General features: G+C 51.6%; 7 protein-coding genes across 7 annotated transcripts; 2 read left to right on the forward strand and 5 right to left on the reverse strand.

The window, feature by feature from the left end:
- TrAFT101_007219 (uncharacterized protein) lies at window positions 1-418 on the reverse strand (the record flags this gene model as incomplete). Its single annotated transcript, XM_024903919.2, has 1 exon — window positions 1-418. Exon 1 carries the CDS (start codon window positions 331-333, stop codon window positions 1-3), a length of 333 nt encoding a protein of 110 aa, XP_024756598.1. The 5' UTR covers window positions 334-418.
- A 3,486-nt stretch (window positions 419-3,904) lies between these two features.
- TrAFT101_007220 (uncharacterized protein) lies at window positions 3,905-7,039 on the forward strand. The gene is made up of 3 exons (XM_024901071.2): window positions 3,905-4,766; window positions 4,833-5,822; window positions 5,891-7,039. Exons 1-3 carry the CDS (start codon window positions 4,604-4,606, stop codon window positions 6,223-6,225), a joined length of 1,488 nt encoding a protein of 495 aa, XP_024756596.2. The 5' UTR covers window positions 3,905-4,603; the 3' UTR covers window positions 6,226-7,039.
- Window positions 7,040-7,549: 510 nt separating this feature from the next.
- TrAFT101_007221 (uncharacterized protein) lies at window positions 7,550-10,500 on the forward strand. The gene is made up of 4 exons (XM_024904453.2): window positions 7,550-9,262; window positions 9,340-9,427; window positions 9,494-9,689; window positions 9,837-10,500. The coding sequence occupies exons 1-4, from the start codon at window positions 7,991-7,993 to the stop codon at window positions 9,916-9,918; spliced, it is 1,638 nt and encodes a 545-aa protein (XP_024756595.2). The 5' UTR covers window positions 7,550-7,990; the 3' UTR covers window positions 9,919-10,500.
- A 239-nt stretch (window positions 10,501-10,739) lies between these two features.
- TrAFT101_007222 (uncharacterized protein) lies at window positions 10,740-11,048 on the reverse strand (the record flags this gene model as incomplete). Its single annotated transcript, XM_024907026.1, has 1 exon — window positions 10,740-11,048. One exon carries the CDS (start codon window positions 11,046-11,048, stop codon window positions 10,740-10,742), a length of 309 nt encoding a protein of 102 aa, XP_024756594.1.
- Window positions 11,049-11,695: 647 nt separating this feature from the next.
- Window positions 11,696-11,971, reverse strand: TrAFT101_007223 (uncharacterized protein; the record flags this gene model as incomplete). The annotated part of the gene is made up of 1 exon (XM_066127987.1): window positions 11,696-11,971. One exon carries the CDS (start codon window positions 11,969-11,971, stop codon window positions 11,696-11,698), a length of 276 nt encoding a protein of 91 aa, XP_065984101.1.
- Window positions 11,972-13,125: 1,154 nt separating this feature from the next.
- On the reverse strand, window positions 13,126-14,028 carry TrAFT101_007224 (uncharacterized protein; the record flags this gene model as incomplete). The annotated part of the gene is made up of 2 exons (XM_024904452.1): window positions 13,126-13,442; window positions 13,512-14,028. 2 exons carry the CDS (start codon window positions 14,026-14,028, stop codon window positions 13,126-13,128), a joined length of 834 nt encoding a protein of 277 aa, XP_024756593.1.
- Window positions 14,029-14,879: 851 nt separating this feature from the next.
- Window positions 14,880-15,185, reverse strand: TrAFT101_007225 (uncharacterized protein; the record flags this gene model as incomplete). Its single annotated transcript, XM_024908844.2, has 1 exon — window positions 14,880-15,185. One exon carries the CDS (start codon window positions 15,183-15,185, stop codon window positions 14,880-14,882), a length of 306 nt encoding a protein of 101 aa, XP_024756592.1.
- Between the last annotated feature and the right edge of the window lie 311 nt (window positions 15,186-15,496).

The raw sequence follows: 15,496 nt of genomic DNA on the forward strand, positions 1-15,496 counted from the left end.
TCAATGTGTCAGCAAAGAAGCGGCTTGTGCTCCGTCCAGCTGTGGTGATATTTGACGATCCTGTGGCACGTTGAAGCTGGCTTCGATAAACCACCGAGATTCCCCATTTTGCCTGTTGGTCAGCGTAACTATCCCCCAAAGTTCGCTATCTCCGGCCCCGACGTAATATGGCCGATATCCCTCACGCCCAATTGGAGCGGCGGCCGAACGAGTCTCACGTGGCGGCGGAAGATCGCGCATATGCACCCTGCAGTGGACCTGTGGGCACCCCAAGTCAATCCCGTCCACAGCGGCACGAGGAGCCCTGGCTTGGTTTGCCCCCAGGGCTGTCATCCTGGCAATTTGGCCAATCAACCCGGCGGGTTTTCCACCCCTTCTTGTCCAAGTTTGGTTGCTGAGAGCGCGACCAATTTCTGGGCTATGAAAGATAGCGTTAAAATGGTTGAAAAGACCGTCACAACGGACATTGCAGGGTCCCTTGTGGTTGTGAGTGGAACCGCATGAACATACTCTGCGTGAAGTCCTCGTAATAGCATTTGGCAATGCTACTACGAAATACCAGTGGTAGCTTCCGGCAGCACTGGGCAATTCATGCCGTCATCGCCATGCCTGTAGGCACGTTTGTCGCACGTTTAAGCAAAGATGGACAGTTCTGTTTCTGGCTTCGGTGTCCATTCCGATTCTGCATTGTAGGGCTAGTTTTGGTGCATGCAAAACGGGTTTGCCACTGGGATTGGAATCACGTTCTCGCAGCTTGACAGGTAAGGAACGTGCTTGCGCCCGCACAACGGTCTGGATGCCCAAGGGGCGTGTCAATAGCTGGCTGGTATGCCGGTAGACGACAAATTTCTGCATTACGTTTTCTGTCGTTCCCTTCCTGTATACGTATCTTGCTTTGGTTGTTCCCCTTTTCAGTCTGTAGAGAAAATCAATAGTAAATCCTTAGAAGATGGCTAGACTATTTGTTAGCGGTGCTACCGAGTAGAGTAGTGGTACTACCACTACTAGCTTTTCCATGTGATGAAGCTAGGATGGCAAGGCTTGGTCGGGACCAAATGCAGCCGGTATACGCACTCGCTATCCTCTCTTTGCTTTCATCGGTTCAAAATATTGAGGGAACGGGGCTGTGTAGCAAATAATCGAAAAGCGGATGGCAATCTCGCGACGCCCATTGTGACTAGAACTGCTTGTGATGTCTCTTCTCCCCGTGCACATGGAGACGGATGGGGATCACGAGGAATTGGACGGAAGCAGCCTTCTCTCCTCTCTGAATGGCATGAGTATGAAAGCGGAGAGATGAAGCACGGCCAATACACGCAGTGCTCGGTATGATGAGACAAGATGCAGCCAAGCAAATGGTAGAATCAGATGTGACTCGAAGCTAGAGGGAAGTGGTTTGCGCGTTGCACCTGCCAAATCGAAGCCGCTCCAATTGTAGGTAGTGTTGTGGGGAGTGGAGGTACGAATTTTTTGCTAGGGCAAATAGTACTGCTACTAGGTAGAGTGTAAGACGAAGTACTTGCAACTACGCCTCAGCCAACTCCATAGACTTGTCGATGGAGAAATACGTAGACAGTTGTGAAGAACAGATGGCGCCTCTCCCGAGCGTGGCATCAAAGAGACTCTCGCTTGCTTGCAGCCCCTCTCTCTCCATGCTGAGATTGCCATCTGCTCAATTGCACTCGCTTCGTCTCGATGGGTTTTGGCTTGGGTCTGCTCTGCCTTGGCTGTTACTACTATGTACTACTAGTACGATTTAGAACGAAGGATGGCAATTTTTCTTTTTTTGGAGTGGAGCTGGCCCTTTTTGCCTTGTTCCAAGCCCAAGTGCCGTCCAGGGCGAAACGTGTCGCAGATGCAACTTGCGGTTGCTAGTGTCTGTCTGCTGCCCCCATCGGCGATTATAGCCAGACCCCCGTCCTCCCGATCCACGTCCCGTATTTGATCCTCAACGGAACTCGAGGCACTGGCATTAAACACGTGTTTTGCAGCTGGCCGTGGCAATCGAGACGGAGCAATACCCCATACATGCCGCTCACTTCTGACTAGCCTCCGCACTCCTGAGAGCGAACGAGAGGCTCTGTCTTTGCTGAAAGACGTAACAAACAGGGCGTTGCGTGGTCTTTAGCGACCTTGGCGGGAACCAGTGCGACGCCGCGTGCAGAAAAAAAGGCCCTCACACATGGCACAGGTTCCGTCCGCGGCCGGGCCAATCCTCTTCACATGCTCGGATTACTTGTGCCTGTGCGAAACCCTCGTGCGCCGGAGATGCATCGAGCCTAGTGCTACCATAGATAGACACGGACGGAGGTGCACATTCTATCGGGGAACTTAGCCCTACGGCTTGACATGGGACGATGTCGAATCTGGACCATGCTGAAGCCACTGACCGCCATGCTGCCGTTTCTATCCCCGTTTAGCCAGTGGCAGCGGGCAGAGATGTGACGGAGGCTCCATGGCGGTGGCCGAGGGCTACAAGGGAGACACAAGGCTTTCAGCTCGTGGTTCAAGAGGGCCCTTATAGTATTGTGAGAGGCAGGTAGCGCGCCGCCACTTGCATTATGCTTTATGCCACAGTCTGGCCACAAACTCCCCCCTTTGCTGGAGTTGTTGCTAACAGGCACAGCACATTGGCCTGGGCCCCTCGCCACGATGAGGCGCCTTGCAGCGACCCATCCAGCGGCCCTACAGCCCAGCCATGGGCAGGCTCTGCTCGAAATCTAATCCTCCCGCAAGCAGTATCCTTTCCGGAAGCACCGCGAGCTGGCAAAGGGCCCCAAGGACTTACCGTCGCAACAGGATGCGCCCCCTCGCAGGCTCACTATCAGTTGCCGTGCCTGCTGCCAGATCTAGATGACACTGAGCACAACGGCAAGCTGCCGGTGGTGGTTCAAAGAGAATACATATCCGTGTCAGCCCGCAGGGAGAACAAGGAAGGCCCTTCAAGCACGAGCACAAGCACAGGCACGAATTACCATACACGTAGGGTACTAAGGCAAGTAGGGTACCACTCTGGGGGCAGGGATGGCAGAGACTGGAGGGCGTGTGTATAAAATCGCTGCCGCTATTCAGACTAAGGTAGGACGACTACGCCTGTACTTGTACTATTCAGGTATGGATGGCTCCTGTGCGCACGAGTTGCTGCTTGTAGTTGCAGCTGCTAGTCCCTGGTTGCCTGCATCTGTTTGCATTGACTACCACTCTCAGTCTGGAGTAGCATGAGCGAGCGAGTCGAGTGGCCGCACTCCATAGTTCCCTGTAGCACTTCGAGGGCGCGCCATGCCTTTGATTTTGGCTTCCCCAAGAACCAGCTGGCTCACCCGTCTGTGGTCTGTGTGTCTTTGTGGCTCCCCTCCTCCCGATGTTTTTCGGTGTTATTAGCCTCAAGCCTGTTTTCTGTGGTGGTGGCAGCAGCCGCGCCCACATATCCCAAGTTGTGCTACAGCACAGTGGACGCCAATATAGCAGCCCCAGTCCAGTGGGCCGAGCATCAATGTTGGATGGGCTTTGATCTCTGTCATATGGCGCCGCAGTACGGCTGCCGCTGGTCGTTGAAGTTGTAGTTTCGTAGCACCACGAATATCATATCATCCTGGGAGGCGGTACAGGCAAGCCAAGTACCGCTACCCCGGGCAGTCTTGGGGCCAAGGCACGATGTACGCTGCACCTCCTGCTACTGGCAGTAGCACCGCAAGTAGCTGCAGGCCTGTTCTGCCCTGGCCAGGTTGCTCCGGTGTAGCACGCACTCGTACAAGGTACCCGCTGTGGATGTCCCCTGGATCCCAGTCAGGCCTTGCTAGGCCCAATTCCCCCGTTTTCCCCCGTGCTGCGTCTATGTGGATGCAAAAGTATCGTTCTTGCTAATTGCAATGCGCTCGTGGCGGTTCTACTAACATACAGTATATTCTGCATGTGGCTCTGAAAAAAAGGTACCTCTGGTCTCGAAGCTGCTCTCTTTTGTCAAGTGGTATTCTTCCAGGTACATGTACTTTCCACTCCCCGAGGCCCTGCTGCCAGTTGGGACCAGAGCTCCTCTAGCCTTGCCCCTACACTTTACAGAGTACCTCGCCTACCTATCCAGGCTTTTCTTTCGATCCCCTCCCAAAAATCCAATTCTAAATCTCACGTCCCAACCTTACCCTCTCTTCTTCATCCTCCTCTCTTCCTCCAGCATTCAGTCCAAACTTTTTTACTTTATACCCCTCTAGAGCGTCTACTGCATAACTGTTTTCTTTCTTTCTGCTATTCATTATCCAACTCCATGGGTAGCGACAACTGCTTCTAGCCCCTTCGAGTTTGCTGAGTGTGTTGCTCGCGCTTCTTCCTGAGCGAGAGTTTCGCTTCGCGCTCGCTTGCCAAAGGAACCCGCACTCTCGCCAATTCTCTACCCGTGTTTGTCTACCACTGTGAGGAACCGAACATTGGTCTTCTCATCGATTCGATCGTACGGCACAGCACCCTCTGTGACCATACTTGCACAGTCACTCACTCGAACCGGCGCGGCCGATCTTCCTTTCGCCTTGGATCTCGTTCCCGAGTTGCTGGCGATATTTACGTTTCCTCCTTTGCACGCCTGACTTCGCGATAGCCTCTATCGTATCGTATGGCTAGGATGGAAGCGCAGGTACAGCAGCGAACGCTGCCCACCAAGTCGGCCGGCCTCACCAACATCCTGAACAGAGACGATCGAGCACCTTCCCATACCACGACCGCCCCTCAGCTTCGCGACTCTGGGTTTTATTCTACCCATGAGAACTCTAGCAAGCGTAAGTCTTCGTGTTGAAATTTTAGAATGCTTCCCTCCCTTGTTTTGCTCACCATTTGCTGAATAGATACTTCAGCAGCATCCTTCACGGTTACTGGACTCAGCCCTGCCGGATCTGGCTACTCTTCAGTCGACAAGACGCCCTCCCCCGTAGCCTCCACTATGTTACCTCAATCGGTTGTTTCCCCCTCTGCTAGCAACATGAGCGTGGCCTCGATGGTTTCTCCCAACAATGTTGCTATTGTTCCCAACGGTGCCGACCAGCGAAGATTCGACCGACCGACCTCGCTAGACACAGCCAGCGTTTCAGGGGCAATGCTGGGAGAAGGGCTCACTACCAATGCGGCCAGCCGACGTGAAAGCGTAGACAGCAGAATCAACCAGGGCCTTAGTGATATGCGCCTGGGAGGCTCTCCCTACACTAGCAATAACCAATCTTCGTCGTCCATCCAAAACACACTCCATGCGCAGCGGAACCCCAGGCCCGGTCTGGAGGCTCTTGCGCACCATAGAATTTCAAATGGCTACCAGCCTAGTGCTGAGCGAAACCCAGAGCCAAAGGTGATTAGGACTGCCCCTACAATTACTGGACCTACGACTAGCCATATCGCCCGTGCTGCCGAGCCGACTAAGGGTCAGGCGTGGGCTTTCCCGGAGGACGATCTAAGAGCCAATAATCAATCTTCGTACGATGTATCTCGCCGCAGCAGCATCACGGAGTCGATTGCAAGCAGCCAGTTTACCACCGAGTCCAGACTGCCGCCGGGCCAGCGCAGACTTGAAGATGGGGCTGAGTTTTCCCGCATGAACTCATCCGAGTTCCCGCCTGTGCACCACCACACCATGCAGCATAAGCAGCTTGCCGATCTTCAAGCTGAGGAGAGTAACGGAGCAACGGGATCACAGCCCTATAGCCGAACCCCTGAGCTCAGAGTAAGCCACAAATTGGCTGAACGGAAGCGAAGAACCGAGATGAAGGAGCTATTTGACCAGCTACGCGATTTGATGCCTCAAGAGCGCGGCTCGAAGGCGTCTAAGTGGGAGATTCTCACAAAAGGTGAATATTACTTTTTTGTAGTTCCTTCTTTCGTATGAAGTTTTCGTAAACTAACAAGCTGCTACTAGCCATTGCGGAGCATCAAAGGCAGACTGAACACGTCCGAGCACTTCAGTCTCACTATAACACAGTCATAGCCGAGAACGATATGCTGCGGCGAGAGGTGTCGGGACTGCGAATGGAGAATTCTCAACTCGTAGGAGAGCTGAATCGCCAGTCAGCACCGCCTCCTGCGCCCATTGGCCAGCCTTCTTACTCGTCTGATCCCTATGCAAGTGCTCCCCGGACTGAGCTGCCACCTCTCCGGTCTATCAGCAACAGCATCCCGAACGGCCCTGACTCTATGACGGGTGTGCAGTATGAGGCGCCGCGATCCAACGGATACCGACCAGAGCGTTACTAGAAAAGACGCTCTTGATGGCCCTGTTGGCTGCGCCATTGTCATGATCATCTACGCTTTCCATGCCTTTCACCGTAATCACATGATTGAATGAACATGTGCAGAGAAGACACGCGACTCAAACAGTAGTCACTCTGCGACTAGATGAAACCACGGATACCGGATGAAAAAAAAACAAAAAAGGCACAAAAAAAGTTATGTCCTTTGCTGATCAACATTTGAAGCCTTGGCTTTAATCTGTGTTATTAGAACTTTGATTTTCTTTTTCGCTTCTTCCCTTGATTGTTTATGCCTTCTAGATTTGTTATCTTGGAGGCGGCTGTATAATTGCGGCAGAGACTGGCATTTTCTTGTCAAAAGTAGCCATTCTGGCCGCTCTTTCTTTGGTCTGGCATTTTTTTCTTCTTCTATTCTTCTTTTTCAATTTTTGTCATAAAGAACCACTGGAATATTGTGTGGTTTTCGTACCAGATTCGATCTGGTCAGGGAGGCGTTTAATTGTCTTTGAGTTTCGCCATACTATGGCAGTGGATATTCAAAAGCTAATCTCAGCCGGGCTGCCAGCAATTGGTGGAAGTGGGGGAAAGGGGAAATTGGGGAGGTATGCTCAAGGTTTTTATATACAAGGGAGAGATATGCTTTGATTCTAAAGACGCGAGGGCCACGACAGTGGTATATACCCATTTGCTAAGAAAGCTTGGGAGGGAATTGGGAGGCATGCCATTCGATTAGATGTAATGGCAATCTGGTACTGTACGTCGATTTCATGCAACTGAGATGATTCGAAACTTTTTCATTTGAAGATGATCTGTGATCTTTAGCGTGATGTAATAGGCCATGGTGACTGATGCGGACTGATGCTGAGATTTGGCGGATGCGGGCGTGGTTTTTGCTACTGACTGGTGATTCATCAGCTGTAAGTCCAAGAGACCATTTGACTCGTAAATAGGAAGAGTCGTATGTTACCAATGGCAATCTCTTTGTCCAATTTCTCAAAATCCGCAGACGCGTCACTCAATAAAGTAGAGTAAAGTGTGGTGGGAGTCTTTATTGCAGCTAAACGTCCACACTCCTGTTTCTTTCTAGCCGGCCTTGGTAAAACGCCGTCAGCGAAGAGAAAAAAAAAAGTTCCGGATCGCGGCCCGTCTCTGCCTGCTGCCCCGGAATCGAGTATAAAACGAGGCTTGGATTGAAGAGCGGCGGAGTTGCGGAGCTGGCGCTGGCGGAGTTGCGGACTTGGGCAGGTTCCGGGTCCCAGTCAAGTGGTTTTCAGTCTCCGGAGATTTTCGTCGACGCGCCCCGGGCAAGAGGACCCTTGTTTTCAGCTTTATCCATCTTTGTAAGTAGCATGATGGCATAGAGTTCCTTGGGAGATCAATTGTTTTCGAGGGTTTCCTTTCCTTTTCCTCTTTTTTTTTTCTCCAATTTTTGCATCTACCAGATTTTGGAAATATCGTCTCTCTTTTTTCTCGTCTTGCAGGGGCCGACTCAGAGGGCACCGCTGTCGAATGAGCGAGCCGCAATATTAGAGTTTCCGCGACTAAGGCGTCTCTTACATCTTATCATCCCACCGGCGATATCTGTTCCCTAACTCCTTCCATCATTCTTCTTCTTGAAACAGCCACTCACTCACCTGCATTTTCTCTTATTACGATCATCTACCGTCTCATTCTCTTCATTTGAGTCCTCATCACCACTGCTTTATTCTATATAACTACCCAGTCTCCAGTCGCTTGCTGGCGTAGCGCGGAGATTGATAGTGTTATCTATGATCTCGCTTGATAGTCACCAACAGCAGCAGCATCACTACAGCTACTCTTTCACCTCCCCCCCTCCGTGGCCGATGGATCCTTTTACTGGCGGCACGGATACCAGCTCGCTGAGCAGCATCGGCTCGGGCCTACGCAAGATGGATCGCATCAGCGCTGACGGCGGCTCTGCGGCCTCGCGCCAGAAGAGCTGCAATGCCTGTGTCCGCGGCAAGCGACGCTGTGATAAGCGCACGCCACGATGCACTAGATGTGCAGCCAAGGGACTCGATTGCGTCTACCAGCGTCAACCGCAACAGCAGCAGCAGACACAGCAACTCCGGCATCAGCAACAGTCACCAGCCGGCACCTCTACTGCGGCAACGGTACCCTCATGTGCCTCAGTATCAACCGTTGAGGGCAGCTGCACCACGCCAGAGATGCCTCCTGAATTCGACATGAGCTTTGATATCGAGAGCCTCAGCACCACAACCGGCACCAACACCAGCCCAGAGAGCCTCCAGCAGGATGCGGGGATGGGGCTCGGCTGCGACCCTCATTCGCATCATCCGCACGCAGATCTAGGCTTCTCCATTGTCGACCTAATGAATGGGAGCGGCACAGGTGATGGTGGTTTGTGGGATCTGAGCGGGTTTGGAGACAGTGGCAAGATGGACCTCCCCCCAGTTCCTATCGCGCCGTCACTACAGACAGAACAGCCATCACAATCGACACAGTCGCAACACCTACAACCACAACAGCCTATTCGTGATCTTTCTATTCTCCAAAACGAGGATCAGTGTATTACAGCCGACGTCTGCCAGGTCCACGACCCCCGCAGCAAGATCGGCTTCATCGTCAAAGCCATTTCTGACATGTACAGAGGATTTGCTCAGCGTCGTGAGGCGCCCTTCATGCACCCTCGCCTCTGGTCCTCACAGCTGCCCAAGCCAATCTTGACAGCGTTTTCCGCTGCTACGGCATACTCTACACAGACCCCACAGACCAAAGGGTGGACGCTCAAGGTGTTGCTGGACGCCGTGCGCGAAGTCCATCGTGACGGTGAGAGAGCGACTACGCATGCGGATCGGTTGGCAAGAGTGCAGGCGCTTTTGTTGTTGAACTCGATGCGCATCTTTGATGGTGATTTGGGCATGAGGGCCGCGGCAGAGAGAGAGATGAGCGTGTTTTTGGCGTGGGTGAAAGACTTGATAGCGCTCAAGGTTGAGCTGGAAGAGGGCTTGCCAGCGTCAGCACACATGCTGAGGGATAAGCCGCCAAAGAGCTGGGAGGTGAGTTCAGCAGCACTAAAAAAACGACACTGTCATTCTTTAGACCCATATACTAACTTTTCCTCCCTTCTTCCTAGAGCTGGATCATGATAGAATGCACGAGGCGGACCATCATGATGTCCTTTGCCATAATGTGTCTTGTCTTCGTCCTCAAGTCAGAAGAAGGTTCGTATTATTCCTATCAAGTTTTGCGTATAAGCCAGCAAATTAACGAACATGGTTAAATAACAGCCCCTCCAGAGTTTTGGGAAGACGGCCACAGCTTCACTGCCTCGCGACATCTTTGGGAGGCCACCTCCTCGGTGGAATTCTTCCGCGCGTGGCGCGAGAAGCCGCAGTACTGCGTCACAGACATGAGTTTCAAGGAGTTTTGGATGTATGCTCGGGCGGATGACATGGATGAGTTTACGAGGCTGATGCTGACGACGTGAGTTGCTCTGAAACTTTCATTGCAAATTTCCCCTTTCTTTCTTTCTTTCTTTCTTTCTTTCTTTCTTTCTTTCTTTCTTTCTTTCTTTCTTATTTATTTATTTGATATTCGGTATCGGCTTCTGGAGGCTAACAATCTTTGTAGGCAAGTTGGCGTGGATGCCATTGAGCACTTCATGGCAGGCGAAACAAATATTCCGGTACCGCCAGGAATGGGAACACGGTGACATCGCATGATCATAGCTAGCCACTGAGAGGCAAAATCCCCATCGTATTATATGAAAAGAATATCTAAAGGCTTAATTTTCGGAGACTTTACGGCACCCGGCGTTGGGGATGAAATTTGGATTCATCAACTGTAATATTATTTCATCAGGCGGGATTGACGGCGGTGCGTTAAACTGGGCACCAGGCGATATATCTGGGGAATTATTTGGGTGTCCTTGAGGTTTATAGAATCGCGGCGCTGGATCACGCATGGCTTTTTTTTTTTCCTTCGGAGGGGGCAAACTACTTACCGTTGTGCGATTCGGGCAATCATTCGGGGATTTTCTTGTTCCCTGTTTCTTTTCTATCTTGGTTACATTACAGATACAACTACCACTCCAATTTATGGGCACTTGAGATCCAAAGATAAATTTAAATAGGTGGATGGATGAATGGATTTATGGCCATTTATATCTACATGAGGCGCTTCATCCCACTTTTAATATCTGGTTACTGCGTGTGAACCCATTTGAAGTCAAGCGTCTCCGTGTCCATTCATATTGCTTTTGTAATTTCAAAGGGAGAACCAAATAAGAAGAGAGAAGAAAAAAAAAGCCAAAGCGCTCACCAACTAAAATCTTCAAGACGTACATAAAAAGAAAAAGAAAACCAAATGAACCATCGGAGCCAAGAACAAAACGCCGAGACCGTTTTTCAGATTTCATTTCCATCATAATTTTTTTTGTCCCATGTGCAGCGCTGCACTGCAACGGTAATTCCCCAGTCTCCAGCCAATGGATAGACAGACAGATATTACCAGCCAGCCCCAAGACATCTCCATCTAAATCTTGCCTGGCCTCGCCATGGGTTCGCCTATCATGCCGCCCAACGGGGCGTGATTGAGCGTCTCCTTGCCATCCTTGGCATCTTGTCGCGCAGTGGGTGGGCTACCCATGTCGTGCACCATGTCGCGAGCCTTCTGGCGCAGGCCTCTCTTTACTTTTCTCTCGTGAATGTCGAGGAGCGGCTGGCCTTCCTTGGTATAAGAGTAAGTGGTGTAGGCGGTCGAGGCCGAGGACAGGGAGGAGGTCTCGGAGCTGGTGGAGGGGCGCCGCAAGGCAGAGGCAGTATTGGAGGGAGCGTCAGACATTGTGTATGTGTGTATGTGTGTACGTGTGTATGTGTTTTATGCGCGTATACAGGCGTATGAGCGAGAGAAGGTAATGTCACCCGCGTAGGATGCGTAGTGTTTCCTCAAGGGTCAAATAGGCTGTAGCGAAGCCGATTGACGCGAGGTTGCAGCTTGATGATGTGACTCGGGACGAGAGCGCCGGTCGGTGAGCCACCGTCTCTTGACCGAACAAGTACAGCGTACGGAATAGTGCCGTGGAGAGTGTGTGTCAGTATCGAAACCGATAAGAGGCGACTGCGTGATGGCCACTTGTGCGGCGCTAAACGGGGACCTTTTGCAAATAAATTCTCCAGACACTAACAAAACAGAAAAGCCAAAGCAGCGCTGAAGAATGATGAATGGGTTTCAATCCCGGCTGCGGCAGTGGATTGACTGGTAATTGTAGAGAAAGAAAGGGAGGAAAATGTGAGGGGGTGGCGCGCCCAGGCTCTTCTTATTCCGCTGAGATGCCCAACTGCCTGCTAACGACTAATAGCAGGCTAGAGGACGAGAGATAAATAGATAATGCTCGTACGCACTTGTACTGTAGGCTCAGCTCGCGGTTGATGGTGTGGTCACTGTGGTCTCAAATCCTAGTCTGGGCCGGGTCTGCTTTGGGCATGGCTTCAGCTGTCGAAGCAGCCAGCAGGCGGCTTACCGGCCATCCCCACGCTTTTTTTCTTCTCCATTCTCCCATTCCGCACGCTCGCATGTGCTACTTGTATGGGGTACACACACACACGAGACACGATGCCGCATCTTGCCTGACCGGGACGCTCGTCCTCGTCCTCGTCCTCGTCCTCCTGACCGTCCATCTTGTCGGCTCTCTTTTGCAATCGTATCTCGCCCGTGACGATTGACGTATTCGTAAACTCGTCCAGCAGTATTGGCTCTTCCGTCATGACACGCTGCCCACCAGATCCGCCGCCGCTGCTGCGCTGCTACCGCTGCCACCTGGAGGATCCGGCAACTAAACAACATGAACCTGACCTAACCCCAGCCGTTGATAAACGCAACGGCTCTCCGTCCATTCATGCGCCTCGAACATGAAGTGCTGCAGCGGATCCCTGCATCTGGTGGGGGGAACCGTTCTCGTGCTGGCTGCTGATAACAGATAGCGCCAGCGGGGCGAGAACGAGACCGCGCTGCAGCGGGCTTTGTGGCGTTTGGCGGACAGGCGCCAGCGACTGGGCTTGTCTGGGTAAATAGGTAAGAGAATGGTCAGCGGTGCCGTCCAGGCCTCACCCCAGCGAGACTCGACCGCTGCTGCTGCCGCCATTGCGGTTGCTATGAGGCATGGCCGACGAGAAAATAAAGAGGAAGAGGAAGGGAAAAAGAAAAAGACGAGCAAAAGAGGAATTGGTGCGCGATTTACGAGGCTTGAAACTCTGTCATGGCTGTGGCAGGCGCTGTAGGAAGAGAAGACATGCTGATGCTTCGCCCTTTCCTACATTAACCGCCATAATGCTTCACTAGCAGATGCAGGATACCACGCTATCTTGGGCGAGGCCGTATCCTGCCTGAGCTACGGCTTATCTCGAGACTCTACTGTATGTGCCGAAGGCAAGTATACACATGGCCGATTTTGAACTACGCTGTCGAATATACTATTACAAAGTTGAAATAAACAGCTGAACGCTCAGCCAACAGGCTTGACCCAGGCTTGCCTCGTCCTTTTCCATCTTTTCCCGCTTTGAGGGCAAGCAAGCAATTAAACAAACACTTCAAATTTGAATCCCATTCCCTGCCGTTGAGCACCTACTAAGTGTATCGTAATAACAAATATTACCCGTACTCATACACGGCTGTAAAACGCCAGAAACTCCAGTTATGCGTACTTGGCAGTCTGCATTATGGCCACACCAACTGTTTCGGGGCCCTGCCGGCCTGCCCAGAAAAGTCCCGATGCATAAGTATTATCAAACCCCGATGCCTACCAAAGGCAAATAATTTAGCCGCAGCCGCAGACTTTGGGTTTTGATCCAAGCAATGCAAAAGACCAAAAACGGGTAAAAGAAGGAGACGCCGCTTTCCCATTGCTGCTGGTTCGCACATCTTACTGATGCGCGCCAGTGGTGAAGCGCTCGGAGATCTCCACGCGTGCCTGGCCCAGGTCGCGGAACTTGGCTACGAGCTTGTCGTCGTTGTCCAGAGCAACAATGTCGTCTGAGCCGCCAATGCTAACCCCATTGATCAAAATGTTTGGCACCGTTCTACGGCCCGTCTTCTTCTGGAGATAGTCCTGGAGATGAGGGCCAAGCGGGTGCTCGTCAATCTCGACGACATAAGGCTCGGGGGTGATGGCGTATTTTTCGAGGAGGATACCCTTGGCACGCTTCGAATACGGGCAGTAGGTTTTGGAGAAGATGATGACTGAACGGGCGCACGCACAAGTTAGCAATCAGAGGCATTACACAAATACAGCGCATGGTGGCTGCTTACCAGGTGATTTCTTCAAGATGCTGTTCATCTCGACTTCGGCTTCGTGCTCTTCCTTTGTCTCCTCTCTCGTCGCCTCAGGCTTGACTCTCTCTCCAATGTCACCACTGCCGACTTTGACCTGGCCCTTCTTCTCCTGTCCCTCGGCTGAGCTTCCCACTCCAATAATCTTGCTGGGCATATCGGGCTTGGGGCTCTTCTCGTTGGCCTTGTCCTTTGCCTCCTGCGCAACGGCCTGCAGCCGCTCCTGAAGCTCCTGCGCCGCCACCTTGTCGTCGTTGTCAATGTCGCCGTCGCCGTCCTTGTCGGCGGGGATGTGGCCTGCCTTCTCTCCCGTCTTGGAATTGATTACTGCCTGCCCACGCGCCGTCCCTCGTTCCATGGCGTCCTTTGTTTTTTCGTAGAAGCCCTTGAGGCTGACGTCGGCTTCGGGCTCCATGCCGGAGCTGTAGAATAAGACGAAGACGACGGTGATAATCACCGCCACCATCAAGAGGCGCATTCGTCGTGGAGACGGCATCTTGTTGGAGATCTTGTAAGTGCTGATGTGTGAGCACGCGCGCCGGTGGTAGAAAAGAGAGGATTGCGCTGCGCGAGAGGGTGTGGAAGGATCGCAAGCTCCAGAGTATTTATAGCATTCAGGGAGATCTCGTCTGGTCGCAAGCGAGCTCGATATTGGGGGAGGGTAGCTCAACTAAGCTTCCTCGTATTGAGTAGGTACTAGTGAAGGCGAAAAGAGAAGAAGAAGGAGATGTGGGAATTTGGACGGGTAAATTGACGCTCCAATGACCCCGAGATTTTGTTTTTCTTTCTTCCTCTGTCGGAAGCTGTTTCGTGACACAAACTTTGCTTTTAACAGTTGCAGAGCTTCAAGGAAAGGAGAACGCGTGACCTAAATCGATCTATTAAAACAGGACCCGACCCATTCAATACATTGGAGCGCAGCGCTGTGCTGTGCTGTGCTATTGGGAGAGGCGCTAGGCCGTGCGATATTTTGAGTCGGCAACTGTCTCACGACTGCTGCGAGGAGGATTTCTAATAAGTTCGGAGCTAAGCATTGGTCGCGTTTCTGGCTCTGGGGGAAATGTTCCGGCACCGCATTAGGTAATGAAATACAGTATGAATAGCAACTGGGGCTCAGTTATCACACTCTGCCGCACATGCAATTCATTGTATTGCAAAACGAGGAGCTCAAATCTTCGTAATGAGGCAATGGGGTTAAAAATTTTCCTTATTCTTTGTAAAAATGGTGTTGCACGCCATGTCTGAAAATTTGCAAAATTTGATATGAATTCCAAATTGCAACCAATAAGTGAGAATAATTACACCAAATACCCAGCACGCTTTCCCATTACTGAGGCATCTCCACGCCTAGAAGGGAGTCGCGAGCTCGTCATACAATCTGTATAATTCCATATCATCTTCCAGAAACTGGTTTTCGGCAACATAGGCATTTGTGTGTGCTAAACCTTCTTCAAGTCGGCTGTCTGGCCAGCTGTTTGGATTCTGCACCTCTTCGTTCATCCGGGACCAACGGGGTAGGCGCAGGCTGGGAACTGGAATTCGAGCGTAGAGATAGCCGTGTCTGCGAAGGTAATGCGCTTCCTTTGGCATAGCTTGCACGCCGAATATTGAGCAGGCTAAGAGGTAAAAGAATACCAAGATTTGAGACAGCATTTTAAAAAGATATTCTACAACAACACTTTCTCTATTTCAGGGAGGAACAGAAGTCTGGCAATGCAGGGAGAAAGAGATGTTGCAGTAACGTGTAAGATGAGATGCTCTCAAGATTCCCGAGTGATAGACTTGATTTATATCCATCAGCTATAATCACAAACCAGCCATCGCCGTGAATTTATGACGGAAACGACGATATCACAAGTGTCACGAGGGGGGTTTTTTTTTTTTCTTCCTTTTTCCTTTCTCTGCGTTCAGAGTTTGATATTGGGTGCTTGTAGAATGTGAGACACGAGGCCATACCCAGCCCC

Source organism: Trichoderma asperellum, chromosome 4, assembly GCF_020647865.1.
Source record: "Trichoderma asperellum chromosome 4, complete sequence".
In the NCBI taxonomy this organism is placed as follows: Eukaryota; Fungi; Ascomycota; class Sordariomycetes; order Hypocreales; family Hypocreaceae; genus Trichoderma; species Trichoderma asperellum.